The sequence below is a fragment of the Opisthocomus hoazin genome, chromosome 1, assembly GCF_030867145.1.
Source record: "Opisthocomus hoazin isolate bOpiHoa1 chromosome 1, bOpiHoa1.hap1, whole genome shotgun sequence".
NCBI classification, from domain to species: Eukaryota; Metazoa; Chordata; class Aves; order Opisthocomiformes; family Opisthocomidae; genus Opisthocomus; species Opisthocomus hoazin.
In genome coordinates, this window is record NC_134414.1 from 106,546,657 (window position 1) to 106,561,208 (window position 14,552).

The following is a 14,552-nucleotide window of genomic DNA, read 5'->3' on the forward strand; positions in this document are numbered from 1 at the left end:
CCGGATTACTATCTCTAACATGATCTGCAAATTGCAATCAGAAAAAAGCTGAAGTATCATCAGTCCTTTCTTCATACAGGGAACAAGAAATTGCTGGTAAGTTCTATTTAGGGATGTTGAAATGTAACATTCAGGATTTATAACCCAACTCAATGCTTCATTTCAAGTCAGCTCAACGGTGAATTAGAAGTGCATATAGGACTTTCATGCCCTGTGAAGGTTCTAGTTAGGCTAGCCCGTGTTGCTACTCTGGCTGGTAGGCCAGACTTCTCATCCAAAAGTGCGTCCCCTGTGAAGCATTGCATGGCTTAATGACGAGGAACCATGAGTTGGATGGCAAATGTAGCTCCTTAACAGAATCTGAGGCTTCAGGGGGAAACTGAGGCACGTGAAAGCCCGATTGTGGTACCATGGGTAGATACATTTCAAAGTTTAAATAATTCAAAACTTTAGCATTTCTATTTATTTGAAGCAACTGATATGTTTGACTAGGCTGAGAATACCTCCTAAAGGTGTTAAGTGTTTCAAAGGAGAAATGACATCGTTTCAGACAAATTAATTTTTTCTTCTCTTAGAGAATGGTGGCTTTTCTGAGTCAGTATTTTCTATGAAAAATTATATATGTAGGAAGCATCTGACCAGGTCTAATAATGTCTTTTAAAAAAGCATAGTTTACACTTTACTTGCTAAGCAAAATATTTCAAATTATAACTAAAATTGTAGAGCTAACTTGCCAATTTCTAAGAATTTCTTTTAAAAATGGCTCTCACTGGAAAGCATTTTTTTCTTTAAACAAAAAATACCTTTTTTCCCCGGTTTCCCTTTTTCCTTTTACATTAATCTCTTACATTAGACTTAAGAAATTTCTAGATGCTGTGTATCTAGGGTTTTTTAATAGAGAAGAGAAAAAACTGACATTTTTGTGTGTGGGAGTTTTGCAATTAAATTCTGGGCTTATTAACATAGGAGTACAGTGCTTTTGATTGCTTTCACCAGCAAAACCATGTTAGGAATTCTTTCTTCAAAGATTTCATATTTCACATTGCTTAATGGAAAAAAAGACGTGCAAGTAAAATAATTGTGCTTTACCTGCCAGTTTATGAAGCAATAGTTATTTTATAATAGTTGTAACACCTGGGCAAAATTATGAAGGTTTGATTTCATGCCAAGTAATGTGTCAAATTATGACCTTCATGATGATGCTTGTAACATGCATTGTACAGTGTACCCCATATAATAGAAACAATGATATGAACAAGTGTTTAGAATTCACAAGAAGTTCGTGGGTATTTTTAAATTACATGTTGAGAGAGGCACATGGAAATTTTAAAATTAAGACTCAGATTCTTTTGGCCAAGGAAAACAGTGGTAATGAAGAAATTTGCGTGAAATTTTAGTTAATTGTTTTTCCTGTTAAAAACAATTTTCAGAAAGAATGTGAAACTAACCAAAAGGTCCCCTAAAGGTAAAATCTAATCTACAGACCACAAGAAATGTCAAACAATGTAAAAATATAGAATCATAGAATCATAGAAAGTTTTGGGTTGGAAGGGACCCCTAGAGGTCATCTAGTCCAAACCCCCCGCAGCGAGCAGGGACACCACTAACTAGATCAGGTTGCTCAGAGCCCTGTCCAACCTGGTCTTGAATGTTTCCAGGGATGGGGCCTCCACTACCTCTCTGGGCAACCCGTTCCAGTGTTTCACAACCATCATTGTAAAGAATTTCTTCCTTATATCTAGCCTAAACCTACCCTGTTTTAGTTTAAAACCATTACCCCTCGTCCTGTCACTGCTGTCTCTACTAAAAAGATTGTCCCCATCTTTCCTATAGGCTCCCTTTAAGTACTGAAATGCTGCAATCAGGTCTCCCCGGAGCCTTCTCTTCTCCAGGATGAACAAGCCCAACTCTCAGCCTGTCCTCATAGGAGAGGTGCTCCAGCCCTCGGATCATTTTTGTAGTCCTCCTTTGGACCCGCTCCAAGAGTTCCATGTCCTTCTGGTGCTGAGGGCTCCAGAGCTGAACGCAGTACTCCAGGTGAGGTCTCACCAGAGCAGAGTAGAGGGGCAGAATCACCCCTCTCGACCTGCTGGCCACGCTTCTCCTGATGCAGCCCAGGACACGGTTGGCCCTCTGGGCTGCCAGCGCACATTGCCGGCTCATGTCCAGCCTTTCGTCTATCAGTACCCCCAAGTCCCTCTTAGCAGAGCTACTCTCGATCCTTTCATCCTCCAGCCTGTATTGATAGCGGGGATTACCCCGACCCAGGCGTAGGACCTTGCACTTGGCCGTGTTGAACCTCATGAGGTTCACACAGGCCCACCTCTCCAGCTTGTCCAGGTCCCTCTGGATGGCATCTCGTCCTTCTGGTGTCTCGACCGTACCACTCAGCTTGGTGTCATCTGCAAACTTGCTGAGGGTACACTCGATGTCGCTGTCCATGTCATTGATAAATATATTGAACAGCACCGGTCCCCATACGGACCCCTGAGGGACTCCACTCGTCACTGGTCTCCATCTGGACATTGAGCCATTGACCACTACCCTTTGGCTGCGACCATCCAACCAATTCCTTATCCACCAAACGGTCCACCATGGCTCTCCAATTTAGAGAGAAGGATGTTGTGGGGGACCATGTCAAAGGCTTTACAAAAATCCAGATAGATGACATCCATAGGTTTTCCCTTGTCCACCCTTGTTGTTACACCATCATAGAAAGCCACTAGGTTGGTGAGGCAGGACTTGCCCTTGGTGAAGCCACGCTGGCTGTCTCGAATTACCTTCCTGGCCTCCATGTGCCTTAGCATAGCTTCTAGGAGGATCTGTTCCATGATCTTCCCAGGCACAGAGGTGAGGCTGACAGGTCGGTAGTTCCCAGGGTCTTCCTTTCTACCCTTTTTGAAAAGGGGCACAAGGTTTCCCTTTTTCCAGTCAGTGGGGACTTCCCCTGACTGCCATGACTTTTCAAATATCATGGAGAGTGGCTTGGCAACTACATCAGCCAGTTCCCTCAGGACTCTGGGATGCATCTCATCAGGTCCCATGGACTTCTGTACATTTAGGTTCTGCAGGAGGTCCCGAACCTGGTCTTCACTTACAGCTGGAGGGATTTTACCCTCCTGGTCTCCTTCATGCCATTCATCGACTCGGGAGGGGTGAGGAGAGAGGTTGCCAGTGAAGACTGAGGCTACCTCTTGTTTTAGTGTGGGAAAACTATTGAGTGTACCTTTAGAAGGAAGAGAAAAAATAAAATTATTTTTCAGTTAGCATTGGATTAGGAAGACTAGAAATATACCACATCCGTAGGTTTACAGCAACAACCACATTACCGTAAACCACCAGGGCCTAAATATGGAGCACAATATATGTTGCAGGCAGAAAATAAAAGAAACAAAAGCAAATCATAGAGGAATATTCAAAAGCTTTTTGAGTATTCTCTTAACTATAAATTACTTCTGTGATTTTAAGTATGATTGGTTTTGATGAAACTTTCGATGGAAAAAGGATAAAGGAAAAATTATGAATCTAAGGAAAATAAGTGCTGTTGCTAGTTTTTTTGATCTTCTACAGTTACTTAGCAAGGAATGTATTTTTTTTTGTTGAAAGGCTATAATTTTTCCCACTTGGCAATGGAATCCTCTGTGAAGGATCTGGGCAGGACAGCTAGTTTCTGCTCACATAGAATTCTTCTTCACGCTCACTTTAATTTATGCAAAAATTCCAGTGTTTTTTGTTCTTCATTAACCCTAACTCAGTGGCTACTTGGGAATAACTTAATCACTTCCCTGGTGGAACGTGGCAACTATTTAACACCCTGCATGATTTAAGACAGGAAATTAAGTGCTGTCTTAATAAATTGCAGAGAAATTTTCGTACACAGACTAGAAATTGGGCAGAATATCAAGTTAAAATCGCTGTGTATGCAAAAAATTCTCACTTTGCCGTTTTGTCTAAGAGATGACTTTAAGTAATATCATATGAATTCAGAATCACAATGGATTGATTTTGAGATCCTAATGCTTGTTATGCCTCAGATTCTATAGGTTAGTGAATCCAATGCTTGTTTAAAATACATTTGCCACCTTACTGAAATGCTGTTGTTTGTTGCCGTACTGTATGGGGTTACTTTAAGGTTTCCCTCTCAGACAGTGACCAAACTAGTACACTCTTATCTAATGAAGTGTGATGAAATTACTGTTAAAAGTGACATCGCTACAGGCTGGGTTGGTCTGTATGTTTTAAATATTTTATAGCATCCATACTGTGCTTTACTTTGGACAAGAATGGTTAGATCTGGTTTTGATCAATATGTTTATAACTTTTTATTCCACTCCGAAGATTCTGTTCTTAACATGTTGTGATAAACACATTTCAGTGTATTCCGGTAACTATCCTTTTTCTGAAATCTTGGCACTGGAGTTCTTTTTTTTTAATGAAATCTGTTTCATTTCCATTTGTCCTATTTTAACTTTTCAGTATGCTTCTGGTAGCTTTTTCAAATGAAGAAAGGTCATGAATTGAAAAGATTACTTATTATAGGAAAAAAAAAAAATTCTTCAAAACATTAGAAGTTTTTGCTTTTCAAATTAAAAATTGCAACGACTTAAACTCTTAAACTCTTCTCACATCTCCCTTGGAAACTCCCTCCTTTACTGCAACTTTGTGGTCTTGATGCTATTCACAGAGAAGCTGATTTACTGAATAAAGAAGTTCTTTAAGTTTTCAGTTTTGGAACATTACCAGTGTGTCTGAACCCAGGTTTCAAATTTTACTGGCATTTTGTTGGCAAACTGATTTTTTGGAGTCCTTTCTTATTTGGGTATGTTTCCTGACACCTTTGGCTGTATGGTACTATGTTTTAAAAATCTCTTTTTTTAAGAGGAAAAGCCTATAAACATATACAAAGGACTAATTATAAAATATCTGGTATAAAAATACAGAGACAAGAAAATTACCAGCTGAAAAATGCAGTGAGCAGAAAAAAATGAGTATTTAATGGTAGTTTTGCCCTGCCTGTTCAGCAGGCCTGATTCTCAAAGCAATTCCACAAGCAAAGCCTGCACTATTCTGAGGCCATAATATGGTAATTTAAATTAAGCAGAAGTACATGGGTGGTAAGAAAGAGGTGGTTTGATCTTCCCTTGTATCCACTGGCCTCTTTTACTGTTGCTTCCCTTTTGCCAGCAGCAGTGTTCATTTATGGTGAGCCAGATCAGAGCATGCATCCAACTGAAAAATAACTCATGTGACTTTGCCCTACTTACAAACTTTCTTATGTATTGCAGTTTTGTTGAAACTATATTGTTCTTAGTGCACTGCTCTCAAAGACTACAAAGTTAGCCAAAGTATAATAAGTTGCTAACCCATGTCTTTCATAGTATCAACAGATTATTCCTTGCTGAAAATGTCATGACTAGTGTAAGACAACCTTCTTTTTGTAGTGTTTATTGAAGTAAGGTACAAGAAACATCAGTCCAAGGTTCCAGTACTTTTTTAGTTTTCCATAAGTCTGGGACATTGTAATCCCTTAACGCTTTTTCTCACTGGTGTAGGACTTTAATGTGTCTAAGGAGTTCAAAGAGAGTTTGACACTAAATGGTCCTTTCTGTACTAACATTGCTATAGGGAAAACCACTATAAAGTGAAAGAAGCTATGAATTTTTGCAATAGAACAGAAGAGCGTATTCATGTAATAGTGTATTCTGGCACATATTTTGCCTCCTGGATATAGGCAAAGTTATAACAGTGCACAGCGGTAAGATTCCTATCATTTAAATAAGCCTCAGTTGGATTAACAGTTTAGGTGTTCTACCTGTCTCCGCTGTGAGAGTCAACCTTTTGGGAACCTGCGTATTGCACCTGGTTGTGTATAAAATACTGCATGGAAAGTGGAAGATGGAGAAAATGAAATATTTAAGCTAGTTAGAGAAGTGAAAATTACTTTAATCTAAGATCCTACTTGGGATTCCAGTGAACAGCCTTTGGGCTAAATTGCTAATTCAGTAATTAGTAGCTAGTGGCTAGTTTCTGACTGATTTCAACCAAACTTGAAGGACAGCTAGAAACACCAGTGATACCAAGTTTCTGTACATTTCGTGGAGTAAAAGAATTATTCGGATTGGAAGGGATTCCTGAAGGTCTCTAATCCAACCTCCTCCTTTTCAACAAGGCCAACAATGAATTCGGACCAGCTTGCTCAGAGTTTTTTCCAGTCAGGTTTTATTCCAGTTTTTTCCATCATAAAAACCTCCAAGGACAGAATTACTCCACAGCCTCTCTGGGCATCCTATTGCAATGCTTAGTTATCGTCATAGTTCAATGTTATTCACAAACTTGATTAATGTGCATACCATTTCCTCCTACAGGTCATTGGTAAAGATATTAAGATATTAAGTAGGATAGGTCTCAGGATAAACCCCTGAGTAACTGCAATTGGATCTAGCCTACAGGTAGAATATGAACCATTACTTCAATCCCAGAGTCCAGACACTTTTTGCTCATCTGGTAGTGCATCCACTAGACCACAATGGCCAAACTTGGATGCAAGAGTGCTGGAAAAGACCATATTGAAGATGGTCGCAACATTTGCCCTCCTCCATTCATCTGGGACTTCTTCTGATCTGCATGACCATGGTGATAGAAAATAGCCTTGATGTGCCATCAGCCGGATCTCTCAGCACTCTCAGATGCATCTCATCTGCTCTCATGGACTTGTATGACTCAAGATTTCTCAGATTTCAAGATTTATGAGATCAGTCCTTTTGTACTGTAGCTATTTCCTCTTCTTCTTGAACCCTGTCTGTATGTGTAGAGGCCTGGGAGACCTTGTTGGTGAAGACTGAGGCAAAGAATGCATTGAGTAACTCAGCCTATGTGTGTCTGCTGTGCTTTTGCCTCTGTCAGCTGCAAGCCTACATTTTCCTTTTTTATTCTTATCATCTGGCAGTAGAAGTTCCTGTTGCCATGTTGCTTGCCAATTTCTACTATAGCTGAGCTTCAGTTTTCCCAACATCATCCTTGCTTGTCTGGGCAATGTTTCTGCATTTCTCCTTTGTAGCATTTCTCCTTGCTTCTGTCTCTTTCATGCGTTCTTTTTACAGTCATGAATTCTCTTTTTAGCCAAACCAGACTCCTCATTCATCTACTTATTTTCCTCAGTATTGTGATAGACCATTATTTTGTCGGTGGGAGTTAGTCTTTAAAGACCAGGTCTGTTGAGCTTCCTTGCTCTTCAGAGCTGCCTGTCATAAGATCCCACCTATCAGGTCCCTGAATAAATTGAGTTCTGCTCTCATGAAATCCAGAGTTTGTACTCTTACTAGGGTTCCGCATTCCTCTCAGGATCCTGAACAGCATTGGTTCACAGTTCCTACAGCCAAAGCTGCCACAGATTGCCACCTCCCCAGTCAGCTCTCCCTTGTTTGTAGCAGATCGAGTCAATCACTCCATTTGATCATCTCATATCTGTGTTAAGAGCTTGTCCCTAGCATCCCCCACAAGTCAGCTATATTGCTTGTATCCTGCTTTGTTTGCCTTTTAGCAGATGTCAGGAGGTGGGAGTCTCCCATAGGAATCAGGATCTGTCATCTGCAGATGTCCTGAAGTTGCTCAAAAAGACTTTTTCAACTTCCTCCTTCTGATGAGGTAGTCTGCAACAAAATCCCACCATGATGGGATTCTTAGTGGCTTCTCCTCTGTTTGCAGCCCACCAGCTCTCAGTCTGTCTACTGCCTGTATTACTGAAGACCTCCGTATCTTTGAGCTCCTTCGGGTGTTCATGTTCTCATAAAAACAGGCTTCCAGGTAGGAGAGAGTGACCCAGATCAGTGCTGCCACCAAGATGTCTGCAGCGTGGACTTGAGAATTACCTATTCTGCTTGGCCAGCACACCCTCTGGCAGGCCATTTAGCACACAGAGCTTGGGATCAGACACAGCATCCTGCAGTTGAGGGCTATGAAAAGGAGATGGAGGGCTATGGAGGAGAGATTAGGGAAAATATTGGTAGGCACACTGGTCATTTTCGAATTGGCCACAATGGACAGAAACAGTGGAGGTAAAGTAGTAAAGCAAGTGGTCAGGGCACCTTTTTGTCCAAAATAATACAAGAAGCTGGTCAGAAGGCATGTTCCTTTCCATTTGACTAAAAACGGAAAGATTTTTTTAGTGTTGCTTTTATAATACTCTATAAACAAGCTGTTTGAAAGTGAGATTTTCAGACAAGGAACCTGCAGTGAAGGGAGAAATCTGTTCATAACATACCCTCTTGTGCCCAGATATTTTAACATCTGGAATGTAATGCTGCCTGTTGTAATGCCTCTGCAATACTGTAACACAGCAGGATACATTAATGAGAGTTTCAACCTTAAACCCACAACATCAATGAAATTTATAGTTGTCAGGCTGTTAACATTATTCAAGCATAGTTTTTGTGGTTTCAATTCCCATTTTACATTCACATAGGAAGAAAAGTCGTTGTATTGAGTAGCCATGAAGACAAGAGTCCTCCTTAGATTTGAAATTTCTATAAAACAATTAAGTGTTGTTTGTTACTCTTGACAGCATTCATAGTATGAACTATAGGGCTGAGGGGAGGGTACGTGTATAAAAAATTGTGCTAGAATCTGTCTCGTAATATTTCAGCTGGTTTAATGTTCTTGAATACTAAAAGTGCCTTGCTCACGTTTTGGAAAATACCACAAAAATGTTCAAAGCAGAAAAGAAAAAATTATGTAAAATTCTAGTATCATCTTCTACGGTCATGTAGAAGCCGTCTGATATTCTTTCTAATGGTTAAATTTGTCTTCAGACGTTTCATGTTTCCCTACTTTTATATCTCAGTGTGGTCTTTTGACTTAATATGCAGAGCATATGAAGGCAAAAATTTCAGGAGGAAAATGTGGTAAGCACTGCGATTAAGTCACTTTGCAGAAAAATGAAATTGTTAAATCTGCAACTGATTAAGTTGAAAGAAAAAAAAGGAAGTCAATATGTAAAAAAGTGCACGTACAGTTACTCTTTCTGGTAAGGAAAATACAAGTTGTTTCTCCCAGAAAAAAACTAACAAGCACACAAAATTTGCAAAGCTCTGGAGTTTGGGGGGACAGTTGTGTGGAGTTTTTTTATTATCTTAGGCTTCATGGTAATTCCAGCACAATCTCAGACAGCAGTAAAAATAAATCTGTCTCTTGCTGTATCAGTCTGAGTATTAACAATTTCTCCATGTTGTGTCCATTAAAGAATTTCTTCATGGCCCTTAGAAGTACAAACTCGATCTCTGCGTTTAAGATGTTGTTACCTGCTGCCAAGCCTCTAATAGCTACATACATACGTTCAGTTAGTCGTATCTCTTTGTTCTAGAAGCCTGAGTTCTGGATTCATGATTAACTCTTCTCCCTGCTCTCATTATTTTCCTCCCATCATGGTTCTGATTATTTTCCTCCTATCATGGCAGCACATGACTTTTTGCCAATTTAAAAACAAACATTTGAGTGGAAAAGTAACAGAAATCAGTGTATTTTGACAAAGCCTATAATCTCTTCCTAACTGTGCTTCCAAATTTAAATCAGATCTTCATGCTGCAAAACCATGAACTTGGTGTTGTGACTGAAATCACACTGTTTCCAGAAGACGGGGATGAAGCCTCGTGGGCGTAAAGAGCTTCGGAGGATTTTCCCCTAGGTCCCAGTGTAAGAGGAGATATGTTTTTGATGTTAAAGGTTGGTGGTAGATGGGTGAGCCTGGTCTCAGTGTGTAATCCATAGGGTCTAAAGGAAGGAACTGTAGAGCTGTATTTCGCATGAACTGGAAGGGGACTGGCAAAGAGATCTTCTGGCTATCGCTCTTTGACAATGCCTCTCAGATTCAGGAGTAATGTGGGAAAACATTGCGGAGCCTGTTGCGGCTTCTGTCAGTTTGGGTTCGAGTATTGCTAATTAGCGAAGGCATTTGTGGCCCAGACTTTGCTCGGGCCCTCCGATCGCCTCCCATTTTGATCATTCTGAAAGCAAGTCAGCCATTTAAAAGATACTCTGAAACCTTGGGGGTCCTACTTGCACTCTGCTACTGACACAGCCCCAAGAGCTGCTGAAGCCCTGCTTTTCGCCCCATGAAGCCGGGGGAGTGGATGGTTCCTTAGCGTGTCGCCCACCTAAAGGCGTGGGTGGGTGGGTGGCTGGGGGACACTGCGGCAGGCAGCTGGGCTCTGCTGCCCACGGGTGCTTGCTTGGTTGCAGAACTTGAAACACCTTTCATACGTATCTGAAATGCAGAGGAAATAGTTTTGAATGGTACTTTTTGCTGATTTGGCCTGCCCTTATCTCTGAGACAAGATCGCTTTTGTATGAGTGAACAGCGTGATATTTGTGCCCGTGTTAGACGTGGGTTTGTAGGCTGTAAATCACTTTCTGGTTTTACCTTGCTGGCAACATCATGAATATCTATTTTACCTGTTAAATAACTCTTCCTGAAAATATGAAATGGAGGAGGATCGTGGGCTCTTTTAAAGTGGCTTGGACGAAGTTCTCACGATAGGTTTTTTTTCTTCTTTCTTGAAGTCTAGCGTTGACTCATTTGGTGGTGTTAAAGTGCACTTTCTACTTATCCCCAGAGAAAAGTTAGTATTCTTTTAAGTGAAACTATTTTAAAAGCAGAACACAAGCCTAAAATAAGCCAGTGTTCTCTAGAGTTCTCAGAAGGTGTAGATTTATTTACTGTAGTTAAATCATAATTAGTTCTCAGGGGATAGTGTATCTTTTAAACTGCTTTATTGCCACCATATTGGTTTTCTAAATAATCAGAAACTGCTGCTCTTATATTCTGTAGTATGAACAAAAATTCGCTGTAAGTAGAAACAAATGTCTAGAATTGCTAGTTGTCACTTACTGAAGATAGTGACACGCAAAAAATAAGCACTTCAAGAAAACGTGAAGAAATACAAAATGTATGTTACCAGAAGGCACCTTAAATGAACTATGGCTATAACTTTTTCCAGCCTAATAGCTGCAGTAATGTTTTACATGATCATTTTTCAGTTAATCTTTTTTTAATATTCTAATACTTTTTGGTCAAGAATAAATGTTAACTGAGAACGGATGAATGGTAGTGCAATGTTAATGTAAAATATTACCTGATATTTAAGCCTCAGTTTTCATGAATGTAGCTTAGTGTTCCAGCTGATAAGCATGGGGTTTTTTTTTTCCTAATTGGCAGGTTAATGTTTGAGTTGCCTGAGGAGATGGGTTTAATAGCAATTGCTGCTCGACAAACACAAGGGAAAGGTGAGTAAATTTCCTTCTAGTGCTAGTAAATGTGTATTAAACATATGATATAGGGCATTTTAATGTCGCTTAGCTGCCTTAAAGATACATTATGAGTATTTTTGATAATATAATCTGTAGAATAATTGTGTCCGCTTCTCCTCCCACTTGAACTGTGGAAACTAAGTTGATGAAGACCAAAGTAAACATTTTCAGCATATTTGGTGGCTTTTGCAGAAATGATTTAGTGGTCTAGCTTCTGCCAAAAAGTCTCTCCAGTCATGGAAACTGCCATCACTATGTTTAGTGTAATACAAGTCAGACTTCCAAATCAAAACTCCTTTCTGACAACTGGAACAAGATTGGGTCTTGACTTGCTCTGAGATAGAGGTTTCTTGAGTCTGCAGGACCTGCTTGAACCGTCATGTGGGCTTTCACAATCTTTTGCAGATAAATACCAGCAAGTTCTGTCTCTTTCCCAGGAAGGAGCTAGCACTGATTTAAAAGCCACATTAATTTTATTAGTAGAACACAGTGCCCAGTGTAATAAGTTCTTCTGAGCACAGATCTGCATGAAGATGGTTACCTGAAATGTGTATGTTAGCAGATACCGGGAAAATCCTGGAAGCAAGTGATATAGGACATTCTAGGAAACTGAGTAGCAGCATGCACATTAAACAACCTGCTGTTTTTTAAAAGAAAAAGCTTTGCACTTTAACCATTTTTCTTTCACAATTAGTTTGGAAACTCCATTACAGGACTTATGGTAGATTCTTGGATGGATACTGTTGAATCTTTCTCTTTTGTAGTTGTCTACATTAACAAAGTGACCTTTTTTTCAAATGTTTTTTTCTTGAGTTGAAGTTAACCTTTTTTCTCTCCTTCCGCAGGTCGTGGTGGAAATGTTTGGCTCAGTCCTGTGGGCTGTGCACTATCCACTTTACATGTCACCATTCCTCTACATTCCAGCCTGGGCCAGAGAATTCCTTTTGTCCAGCACCTGGTGTCCTTGGCAGTGGTAGAGTCAGTTAGATCAATACCAGGATATGAGGTATCTCATTCTAATTGATCTCAAAATTCCTGTTTCCATTTTCATTAAATTCAGTTTTTAACTAGGTCTCCTATGCCTAGAATGACTGAGTGCATAATGCAGTTCTTCAGCACTATTATAGTGGTAAACTTAGCCTTCATATATGCTTGATTATTTATGTGTTTTAAGAAATCTGGTATACATATGATGAATACTGTCTTTTATTGAGCTGATTAAGTGTACCGCGCTCATTTTACTCATAATCTTGTGAAACTTAAGACTTGGTGTTCAGCAGTAAAGAAAATGTCAATTTTGTTTGTCTAACAATTGAGTTAATTTGTTTTGATTTTGAAGGAGCTGGGGAAGAGGGAGGAGGGCAAAATGAATAAAACTGACAAATAGTTTTCTGCTTTTTTTGTTGGTGCTGTTTCAGCAGCCACTTTATCCCTTTTAAAGGATTTTTCCAACCCTTGTTTAAGGTTGAAAACTGATTTCTAAAGCAAGAACTTAGGACTATTGCTCTCAAGAGGGAATCAAGTGTCCTGTCATCAGTATTAAAATGAAGAACCAGTCTTCTTCATCACCTCATATATCTCCTTTTTAATGTTACCATTTCCTAATATTTGCTAACTATAAAACTTTGGTATTTTACAGAAGTAGTTAACTAAAGCATATGTTTCCTATATTACAGAAAATCAATGACTTATACACATTTACACATGAACTTTATTATAGTGGCACCCAGTAGCTTTGCTGTAGTTTAGAGTCTGTCAGCCGTTCTATTAAAACCTTCTAACTTCAGTGCTTCATAACTTGACTATAAAAACAAAATGCTTCAGGCTAAAATTTGCAATATAAAATATTTGGCTTGGGTGAATAATTTAACCATTTAAAATAGAAGAGACAAGAGTTAGTTTTATAAAATATGAGTCTGACTGAGGAAGGAGTTAGTTTAAGAATAGAGTTGGTTTTGCTTCTGTATGCCTACCCTGATGTACTGTGGCATTTTTTATTTTATTTCATTGAAGAGGAAAAAGGTGACTGAATTACTGAATACTAATATAAAAACAGTAGGTGCCAATAATATGTTCACTGTACACAGGCAATAAGTATCTTCCTATAACCAAGACAAAGCTGCTGAATCTCTTTGACAGCACGTCCACCCTAGACAATGAGTGAAACCAGTGTTAAGGGTCTGGACTCAAATATGTTAAAGCAAGGAAATTCAAAGATTTATCAAGAACTCAATGCTTAAATGTCCCCTTCAGACTTCGGTAATGCAGGGCTTTTCTTTATGTGAGATGGACATTCGTGCCATACAAACTGCAGTAGCTGCAAACAGTGGGCGAATCTATAGATGAGGCTTCATTCTTTCCACCAAATTTCCACACCTCTGTGTGTTTATGTCAGAATCTTAATAATACTTTAATGCACTTTAGAGTTGTTCACAATGCTCAAAGTCCATTTAAGGATTTCTGTTCAAAAATCTGAAATACCCGTGTCTTAGTTTATCAGCCAGTCATGATTTTTAGGATTGTCACGAAGGTTGACTGTGCTAAACTGGCGGTGACGGAGGCCTTTGTTCTGGGTCCTCACGGAGAAAATCCGACCACTCAATGGGAAGCGTTGCTATCGGGTGTTAGTGCTGCAAATGCAAGTGGGCCTTACATCAAGAGAGCGCTTTGCTTTCCCGTTCTGAGAACAGCAGACATCTCTCTCTAGTAAGCGAAGATAAGAACGTGCTCCGTTTCCAGCAGATTTTGTGATACCCAATGTTTCTCTGAGACGCAGTACCTCATGACTCTGTTTTGTGGCGAAGTCACTGCTGTGTAGTTTATCTCATGAGAATACCCAGCTGACTTAGTGTTCTTCGTGCTTGCTGTCACTTCAGTTGCAGAGCCAGTGTCTGGTGTCTTGCAGATGTGTGTTTGCCTTAAGTAAGACCTACTTGCTCTGCAGAATAGAGTAATAATAGCTAATAGCTCTTCAGAAGATCTCGTAACGCTGATAATACTGTGTAACAGTCTCATACTTTGCCTGTCTCAAGAGTCTTCTACTAACCTTTTCCCGGTGCAAAGAGTCAAGTTGTTTTCCGTAATGAATATGAATTGGTGATACTCTCCATTAGAATGCTTTGATAGCAAAATCAGGTAGTGTTTCCTGTCAGTGTACGTGTAATGGACTCCTCTCTGGCCTTTAAATCTGTCAGGAAAGTAGACATGGACCCAGGTGCAGTTTTCACACATCCTGTAAAGGGATTTCATAA

General features: G+C 39.7%; 1 protein-coding gene across 3 annotated transcripts in view; it reads left to right on the forward strand.

The window, feature by feature from the left end:
* Positions 1 to 14,552, forward strand: part of HLCS (holocarboxylase synthetase) — a 128,061-nt gene that overhangs the window by 103,527 nt on the left and 9,982 nt on the right. For all 3 annotated transcript variants that reach the window (XM_075432153.1, XM_075432166.1, XM_075432161.1), the window contains 2 exons: positions 11,210 to 11,277; positions 12,147 to 12,307. In XM_075432153.1, the coding sequence (XP_075288268.1) occupies positions 11,210 to 11,277; positions 12,147 to 12,307 (229 nt within the window). The remainder of the gene's footprint in view (positions 1 to 11,209; positions 11,278 to 12,146; positions 12,308 to 14,552) is intronic.